This window comes from Aspergillus nomiae (assembly GCF_001204775.2).
Source record: "Aspergillus nomiae NRRL 13137 chromosome Unknown contig00679, whole genome shotgun sequence".
NCBI lineage: Eukaryota > Fungi > Ascomycota > Eurotiomycetes > Eurotiales > Aspergillaceae > Aspergillus > Aspergillus nomiae.
The window spans coordinates 1-9,478 of record NW_015378734.1 but is presented as its reverse complement, the minus strand read 5'-3'; the positions used below and the strand labels follow the sequence as shown (position 1 = coordinate 9,478).

Below are 9,478 nucleotides of genomic sequence, written 5' to 3'. Positions count from 1 at the left end.
AAAATCCCCAGAAATCGTACACGTTCGCTGCAGGAAAATGGGCTCTCACGAGCCCCCGACCCAACAGCCCGAACGAGCCCTAACCCGCAGCCCTCAACATACATACAACTATAACATGCTGTCCAACACTTCACCCCTCTAACCTCCCTTACTCTTCCCCAGAGTCCAGCATACATGCAATCGATATTAAGATCAACCCTGCAATAACCATAACTAACCTCACCACCCCCCGTCCACAAACACACCGCCAATCAACCGCATACTTCTCCCCACGGAAGTATAATCCAGAATAGAAGAACCCGTAGTAGCACAAACAGCCCTAACACACGAACCACACGCATCCTTACATCCCACCTGCTACTGCACCCTCCTTACGTTGAATGCAAACTCAACCCCCCAGACAAAATACAACACAAACATAGAAAGCGGCAACCAAGGATCCAGGAACCAAAGTAAAAAAAACTGTCAGGTAGGAAGTAGGTGTAACAGGGCAACACATATAACCCCTCCCGCCATGCCTCGCTCACCACTCCTCCACCGGGAGTAAAGTATTATACACATACACATACACACACACGCTGCATAAGTCAGGTAGCCCCATCCTGCAAGAACCCAGCGCACCTCGTCTATCCCTATCTACCACGAATCCCCACCTGGGGTGTGTGTGTCCAGGGAAGAGAAAAGAGAAAAGATCCCCTCGTCACCATCCCCCGCAATCACTATAGTCCGGAAACGGACAATCCCAAACAAATACACAGCGCCCCCATTATTGATAGTCATATAAACCCCTCGATCGGGCCCCTCATCGCCTGTCACTAAGGTGTTCGTTCAGGTCCAGACGAAAATCAGAAGAGGGGGACGGGAAAAAGAAACAATGAGTATCTTCTCTAAGCTATTCAGATCCTGTATCCAGGGTCGACGGAGACAGAGACAGAAACAGAAACATGAGCGGGATACACCGCCGGCTGTGCCGCCTAAGGATCCTGTGCCTTACTCCTGTCCGCCGGGGGTGAACCCGGATTTGGTGAAGAAGCCTTCTATTCGGATTGTGGCGAAGGATGAGGATGATGAGGGGAGACCACGGTCTGGCTGTGGGGGAGGCAGTCATTGGGGGAAGGCAGTTGAGGCGCCGGTGAAGGTGTCTGAGGAGACGTTTGTGGCTGTCGAGGGGGATACTGGGTTTGAAGGTGTGGAGAAAGATGTTAAAGATGAGGAGGAGGGCGACCAGGATGAAGAGAAAGGCGATGCTCAGGTCAAGCAAGACAACGAGCAATTGCACTGCATTCCCGAGAGGCCGCAAAGAAAAAACACCGTTAAAGGACCCGAAGTGAGGAGCCGGATGATCGAAGACATCCCCGAAGAAGCGGACAAAGAAGCTGAATCAAAGGCAAACGAGCACGACGACACAACAATCCCAGCCAAGGATGAACAAGGCATGCCAGCCTGGCGGGTTAGTCGTCGTAAATCTCTCATCGAAATCATCAACCTCCTGCAAGCTACTGCGGCGGCGGCGCCAAAACTATCCAGTATCCGACTCCCCAGCATCCCGCCTAAGTCGCCGCTTCGCACGCGCGGGTCGGCAGCATCGCTTTCTTCTTCTGTGTCCTCGGTCACAATGACGGAAGATGAGCCAACTAATCTGAAGAAGGAACGAAGGATGGCCGCGGTGATGTTTCGCAGTGGTCGGCTTGGGAACCGCAAGTCGGCGGATGAAACGATGATAGCAGCAGCTACGGCTGCGGGTAAGGAGAAGCCTCTTTTTTGCTAAGAATGGCGTTTGGGGTTTGGGGTTTTTGCTTTGGCCGATATCGTGGGGTTTTGTTTCCTTTCTGGGGATGTTTTGGACTGGAAGTTCTTGATATGTATACTATTGGGGGGTTCTTGTACAGGTGATCTTGCCGTTTATGTGGGTGGTGTAAGATACAGACGTGTTCTCTTTTCGTTTCGACGATGTCTTATGTATGATTAGTATTAATTGAAAGTGAGATAATACAGTGGCAATTCGTAGATTTTAAGGATTGTATCGGGAACTTGTACCTGGGCAGACTGTGTGAGCATTACTCAGGAAGTATGTCGAAACGTCAAACTTATGAGGAGCTTTTTTGAAAAGGAAGGAGTTAGAATAGAGCTCTTACTTATAACAACTAAACAAGACGTCGCAACACTCCGCGCTGATAGATAAAAAGGCCATGGAGCCGAAGAAGAGGTGTAGATCATTGTCGAGATTTCGCTCATGACGCACTGCGTCTGTCACGGATCGACTAGACAAGACTCACCACATGAAGGTGATGGAGGATTTGCAGGTGGGAGATAGACTGCTTGACGTCTACTTCTTTTCTATGTGATGAAGATTGATCAGAAGTAGGAAACTACCGGCAACACAGAGGCTGGTGGTGTCAAGAAAGAATTTGAGAGTAAAGGAGAATTTCGGGTTTACAGGGCCACCAGCGGTCTAGGACAAAGGCACGTTCCCAGGAATATTTGCTGTCCGGATGGTCATTAGCACTATAGCGATAAGGGTGTCAAACAAGCAGGGTAAGTAGAAGTGTGAGGACGATAGACTGAGGTACATAAAGCGGAGATATTAAGTTCCATGTTTTAGGGAGTGTTTCAATATTTGATGAACTACAAAGATAGTGGTAGAGAGAGATGGAGTAAATATCAAAGTCTATTTATTAAGCTGGCTAGCCAATGACTATTTCCAGATGCTAGGCTGGAACACAAGGCTGCACAGGAAGATGAGAAAGCAAACAGAACAGTCTTTCCGCTCCGAGGGTTACACGACACGAGATGGCAGTACAATACACTGAAAAGGACACTATGGAGACATTTCATGGGCATACTCCATCCCGCATTCCTCGGACTACCAGTTCGGCGAGGGCAATCACTTAGAGGAGAGAGCCAATAGCGATGCAAGGAAGACCAAGACCAATGACGCTTCCATCCTGCGAAGGTTAGTAAGAATCCAAGATACAAACTCTATAGTGGTACTTACGGCGCTGGACTTGGTGTTCTGGCAGCAAGAGATGGGCTGCTTGCACTGTTCCTGCTGCTGGATAATGGGGACTGGTAGATGTTAGTCTAACTCTGGCTATGGTTCATGTTGCTGAATACTCACTAGCGAGGACATCGACAGGGATGTTGGTGCACTCATCCAAGAGACCAAGACCCTGGCCCTGCTTGCCATTGAGCAGGTCGATGAGGTTGTTCAGGATACCAGACTCGGCCTGGGTGAAGTCGCCAGACTTGACGGACTTGTTGCAGCACTTCATCGTAGCATTGTCACCACACTTGTCAGAGGCCTGCTTCACGGTCATGTCCTTGGGAAGAGGGAACTGGTTCTTGGCGTTGCCAACTTCCTGGCCAGCGCCAGTGCCAGAAGCAGGAGGAAGAGCGGCAACGGCAGTAGCCAGAGCGAGAACAGCGGCAACGGAGAACTGCATTGTGACGGTGGGTTTGGTTTTGAACGAGAGTATACTCGGAGAAGCTTGTAAGCGAGAGAAGCTTGTCTGGAAGACTGAACTGTGAAGAGAGAATGAGAGTGAATTGATTGTGTTGATGAAGAACAGATTTGGGCGATGAAGACGACTCCTTATATAGACAAATCTGGTGGTCTGTGAGCTACCTTGGAGGCCCTACTTTACACTCCCAGTATGTTTTCGAAGTGGAATGATGCCTGGTCGCCACTCCTCCAGGAATGCAATAGGCAAGGAATGGTCGTCCATGTCACTGCTCTCCCTACAGTAAAGCAGATCCTTGGGCCCCGCAGACGTCTGCGCCAGCCAACGGTATGGATCTACCAGGATACCTGCCCAGCAGCATACCATAACCGTTCAGAACTGCCTGTGTTGCACACAAGACTGTCTCATTCCTCCTGTCTTCACCTGTCGATCGCTCTGCAACCCGTCGATCCCCCTCGAGAACCCAACGTTCACGTTACATGAAGTTAGACTTTGAATTAGGAAAATATGTTGACCAATGACACATGACATTGGCACAAGTGAACTTGGGCGAGATCGGACACTCACACTACCTGTTAACTTTCGTCTCATGACCAAGTGCTGGTTTGCCTCATGCCGTAAGCCCATAGCTATCTTCTGATGGCGCTCGTGCGGTATGCAGCATCCACCCCGGAGACCAAGCCACTGATAGCGAGTAAAGTTGCAGGGCGTTTGCAGAGTATGGTCTGGGCGCCACAGATCTTCGTATTCATTGGTTCTCTTTTTCGGGGTCCCCGTCTCACCAATTCCTCAACTCCCATGTGGAGATGGGACACAGGCAAGGGGTGGCTACACTAGTTTCTGTCTAATTTCCGCACGCAGGGAGCTTCTGTGACCTCCGTCACTTGTTCCAATATAGGCCGGTCGACTGTTAGGTGCTCTAATACCGCACAGTTCAAGTTCATTTTTCCTGTCTTCCGTTTCGCCTTGCTAGGGATTGAGCCGGGTTGAGCCGATCCGACAATGTTCGATGACCCACAACCTAGCCATGGACCACGTACTGCCCCTCAGGCACACATCTCAGGATTAGTAAAAGAATCTGACTGGAATGTTTCCTTCAGCTCTGATGTCACCAAGTTGAGTGCACGCGTTTGGTAAGAGCTGATCAATTACTGGGACTGTGTATGTAACGGTAGACTTTGCTGGCTTTGGGTCTCTTACTGGCCAATAAACATGTCTGGGATTTCAGTACCTGAGGCAACGTATGCATTTTGAGTAGGCATTTCGACTCTACTGGTAGGACTCGGTAGTATAGTGCCCAAATCATGGGACAGTAAGACTATGAGTCTATGACTTGTTAGAACAGCTATTATGACGAAAAGACTGTAGAGTTGATGTAAGAAGTGTATGAATTGCGATGCTATTTAGTATAATCATATATTCAAATCCAGAGTATGGTATATAGACTGATTGCGCAGTAATGATAGTGGTATGAAAATATATATAAATATACGATGGATATCTGGGAGTATACGATATGGTGTAGTATGACTATGTAGACTAATCCTTTACAAAAAAAACCAAAATTTTAACTATTTATTCTTCTTTTCTCAAAGAACTAGACTAGATTATTGCGAAATAATTTCTACCATATATCGTTGTAAACGTAAAGGTGCTACTGAAAGTGTTGTTGATACTTCGGATAGAACTAGACGGACTATAAAGTGACCATGCATAAAATAACTTACATAGTGCTATTTTACCACAGTAGAAACGGAACCAGATACCTGGTGTAATTGGTAAGAAGTAGTATACTATTTTATGGACTGAATTATCCATCAGTCTGCCTGTATGTCGTATCTCATCTACTCAATACCAAATCTATCTTCCAAGTTCCTATACCTTATCCAACATTAACCATCCACCGACAATAACCAAGACACCAACAAGGCCCGTGAACCTCCCTGCATAGGCTAATATTGTCTCGCAGAACCTACCCGCTATAGTGCATTAATGCAAGATTAAACTCAACTAGAAGAACAACACCAGTAGCCCCGAATAAACTCCGCCCAGACCGCTCTCCCAGCTTACGTTCCCTGTTTCAAGCCAAGAATAAAAATCACTATGGTTACAAAGTTCCAACTGGGTTACAACTTTTCACCGACATTGCGAACCAAGCTGTGATGCTCTTATTGAGTTACATCTTTACGAGCTTAATGGTGCCAGAATCCATCCCTTGACTGCCCCGATCCAGAACGGCTGCCAACCACAGGGATGACCGCCAACTTCCAAGGAGGGCAAATCCCGCGTTCGTATTCCAGGGGGAAATATGATCCGCATTCTAGGACAAAGTATGAACCCATGCGTCGGACATGAAATCGGACTTCTTCGGTTTGTTTTGATCGATTGAGCGGCGGGTTTTGGTCTATCTTGGTTTCGGGGTCAACTCCCTCCCTCGCCCACCGTGTTCAGAATAATACTTTGTACCGTTACATTTGTTGAGCTGGGTGGTGAGCGCGGCCCTTGTGGTGAGTGGTGCAGGGTAGTTGGGACATGGGATATCTAGGTTGACTCAGGCAGGAATTCTTTGCCTGTTGTTGGATGGCCTTCGGCCGGTCTGATACATGTGAGATCTGCCATGAAAACGTTTACTCAAGGAGATATGTAGTATATTATGAATGAAATAGCTTTGCTAGAACTATCTCTATATTTGGTTTAGGGGCGTGTACATTAATATTTCCCTTTGGCTTCTTTGTCTTTGGTTGGGCTTGAATCTTGACTAGGACCGATAGTACATCTTATAGCTACAGTAGCATAGGGAGGCGTATATATATTAAGTCACATAATAAATTAGATCAAAACATTAGCCATTGATTTCAAAGTTGATTATCCACGTTAGAGATACATAAATCAGATTATTATATTCGTTGTTGTTCCAGTTCAGGTCGTGAACTCTATTTTCCCAGTGTTCTATACAAATCCAAACCAGACTTGTATAGTAAATCCCACACCACCACTGCCACCCGTAGAAGCCACAGAAGCCACAGAAGCTTAGCAAATGCTTGAAATGTCCTCATTCAATAGGTAATAAATAGCTCCTACCATATTAGTGGTGGCAGCGATCCAATGTAGCACCGAACCGCCTGACAGGCGTCAACGCAATGGCAGGAAACGGCTTTCCCCAGGACGGCGGGTAGACTCAAAATGCCATGCGATGAGGTGACATTGACAACTTGACACCTGTCTAGGCCGGATATATCATCCAACCCGTCAAAACCAACTCCCAATACTACCTTACTTTGGCCCCGAGAAAAAAGTTTTATGTATCCCAGACCCCCACAAAAACCCACTCCACGAATTTAGAAGTAGCTTGTATAATGGCAACCCACCCGATCTACCTGATCGCCGAAAGCGGCCTCCCGCGCGACCACCACGCCCTCTTCGTCGAGACTCACGAGAACGGCCCCTCCACCGGCCATATCTACCACGTCAAAGGCAACATCCAAGAAGGCATGATCTTCGAGCACCGTGCTGAGCTGCCGCCGGAGGAAATCCCGGGGTTCTGTGGCAAGGAGAAGCTGGGTGTGGTCGCGGTTGCGGAGTACGGACGCGTCTTGGGGATCTGTGAGGGTGTGTCGGTGCCCAAGAAGCAGTTCCAAGGGGCGAGGAGGTTGTATCCGCGGGAGCCGTTGAGACGATGTCAGGAGTGGGTTGCTGAGGCTGTTGATGCTTTGAGAGGGGAGGGAGTCTTGGTTGCGAGTGACTAATAGCTTAGTGGCCTGTTTTGTTTATATTGGGGGGGGGGTAGTGTGGTTAGGGATGCATCTGTTTTGTTTTGTTAGTATTGCTGGATTGAGCTGAATCATTGTGCTTGATTTTGTTCTTGAGAAATGAAAATCAGATGTAGATACTATGATCATGATGCTCATCTTCGATTCGATATCTTGGGGGAAGATGTTGACTAGTCCCGAATTGGTTAGTGTGATCGCGATAGGGCGTCCGCATAATTCAATTCAATCATTCACCCTACCCGCCGTATCCTCTGCACTTCTGCCACGGCTCTGACGCACCCTCTCGAGGGAACAAGAAGTGCTAATCAAAATGTCCGAAACGCCCTCCAAGCACACAGCTGACAATCCGTCAGAATACCCGTCGGAGGGGCGAAATGACCCAGTGAACCAGGAAGGAAACAGCCCAGGTGGAGACCAGACAGAGACACAAGCACAGGCACCAAATAGGCCCAAGGAGGATACAAGGGAGGAAAAAGGCAAAGAGCGCGAGGGAAGTGATGAAGTAAATAAAGGAGATGCCTCCGAGCCGGAGGAAGGTCAAGAGGAGGAAGGAGAAGCTTCAGCGCCACCATTGCCAGATGAGGTTCCACCACCGCTTCCCAACGAAGCTCCTCCTGGTGATGACGATGGGTGGGAACCTGTCTGGGATGCCAACGTTGGAGCGTACTACTTCTATAATCGTTACACAGGCGTGTCGCAGTGGGACAACCCGCGCGTGCCGGAGGCCGCGGCGGCGGCGCCAGCCCCAGCAGGTCCTCCTGGCGTAGAGGCCAGCGCTCCGTCCACGGAGAAGGCCGCGCCCGTGGTAGGTGGCTATAACCCTGCGATCCACGGTGACTACGATCCGACGGCGCCGTACGCCCAGCAGTATGAGCAGCCGCCCGAGGATACATCTGCCGTGGCTCCCGGTACGGATCACTACGCGGCGGTTGGCGCGTTCAACCGGTTCACCGGGCGATGGCAGGATGCATCACAGAACCCCGAGAACCATAATGACCAGAACAAATCCTACCGGCAGATGAATGCCTTCTTTGATGTGGACGCTGCGGCCAATAGCCATGATGGAAGGAGCCTGCGGGCAGAGCGGAGCGCTAAAAAGCTCACTAAAAAGGAACTGAAAATGTTCAAGGAGAAACGGAGAGAGAAGAAGGAGGAAAAGCGAAGGGCATGGCTACGCGATTGACCGGATTCAATCCACAGGTGATGTCTTGTCATTGAGATACCTTTTGTTTTATACGGGTGGGCTTGGGCGTTTGTACTGTAGTTCATGGGTCGCATATGATAGAGCAGCGTCTACTTTCATTTCTTACAATAAATGTAACATATTCATCTGCTCCATCTCTCGGGTAACTGCTCACTGAGCTCTATACAGAGTAAATCAAGATGAGAGTAATTTAGATATGAAATGCCGACGAATGATCCACTAGATCACATGACCCGACATCAAAGTTCTCAGCAACCATCCGATGCTTCACAAAATTGAGTATAGCACCCTCGAAATATATAATCAAGGTATGTGGATTTCTTATTCTGAATGCACTGTACCATATATACCCTAAGACCCCCGTGTAAACACTGCATTCCATGCCTCTGATATGCATATGCGGGGTGTTGAAGACTGAGGGGTTGATATACTATCACAAAAAAAAAAAAAAAAAAAAAGACAAAAAGCCGGCGACAAGATAGAGGATGGAAACGTTACAAAACGTGCAAGCCGCATATTGGCCTTGAAATCGGATTTCTGTCATTTCTACCCTTTAATCTTCTTTTTCATACCTTTTATAAAATTTTTGACATGCCATCTATTGCGCATAAAGTCTATATAAAACCTCTATAGCATGATGCATCTACCACCCCACCATCACCAAAACCACACCATGGCTAAAAGAAACACCACTAACAAACTCACCCAGATACCCCAAAGCACACAATCCAAGCGTCGCCCAGACCTTGAACAAATCACCACAACCACGTGATCTCAAAGGTGCCAAAAGGCAAAGACAGAGGCAAAAATGGCCACCAAGACCCCCATCACATTAACCGTTGAGGCAATCGACGACCTCATCTACGACGCCCGCGCCGGCGATCTCGATGCCCTCAAGTCCGACCTGGCGGCCCTGAGCACCCAGCACAGCTGCCCGCAGGCCTGGATTGTGGCGTCGGCGATCGACTCCGAGCCTGAAGAGGAGGGTGGTACTGGATCGTGCCTTTTGCATTTTCCTGCTGCGAATGGGAATGAGCGTACGT

General features: G+C 48.6%; 4 protein-coding genes across 4 annotated transcripts; 3 read left to right on the top strand and 1 right to left on the bottom strand.

Moving 5' to 3' along the window:
* Nucleotides 1-874: 874 nt before the first annotated feature.
* On the top strand, nucleotides 875-1,768 carry ANOM_011659 (uncharacterized protein; the record flags this gene model as incomplete). Its single annotated transcript, XM_015556915.1, has 1 exon — nucleotides 875-1,768. One exon carries the CDS (start codon nucleotides 875-877, stop codon nucleotides 1,766-1,768), a length of 894 nt encoding a protein of 297 aa, XP_015401082.1.
* A 1,120-nt stretch (nucleotides 1,769-2,888) lies between these two features.
* ANOM_011658 (hydrophobin family protein) lies at nucleotides 2,889-3,443 on the bottom strand (the record flags this gene model as incomplete). Its single annotated transcript, XM_015556914.1, has 3 exons — nucleotides 2,889-2,945; nucleotides 2,996-3,066; nucleotides 3,119-3,443. The coding sequence occupies 3 exons, from the start codon at nucleotides 3,441-3,443 to the stop codon at nucleotides 2,889-2,891; spliced, it is 453 nt and encodes a 150-aa protein (XP_015401081.1).
* A 3,374-nt stretch (nucleotides 3,444-6,817) lies between these two features.
* Nucleotides 6,818-7,207, top strand: ANOM_011657 (uncharacterized protein; the record flags this gene model as incomplete). The annotated part of the gene is made up of 1 exon (XM_015556913.1): nucleotides 6,818-7,207. The coding sequence occupies one exon, from the start codon at nucleotides 6,818-6,820 to the stop codon at nucleotides 7,205-7,207; it is 390 nt and encodes a 129-aa protein (XP_015401079.1).
* A 334-nt stretch (nucleotides 7,208-7,541) lies between these two features.
* ANOM_011656 (WW domain-containing protein) lies at nucleotides 7,542-8,414 on the top strand (the record flags this gene model as incomplete). The annotated part of the gene is made up of 1 exon (XM_015556912.1): nucleotides 7,542-8,414. One exon carries the CDS (start codon nucleotides 7,542-7,544, stop codon nucleotides 8,412-8,414), a length of 873 nt encoding a protein of 290 aa, XP_015401080.1.
* Between the last annotated feature and the right edge of the window lie 1,064 nt (nucleotides 8,415-9,478).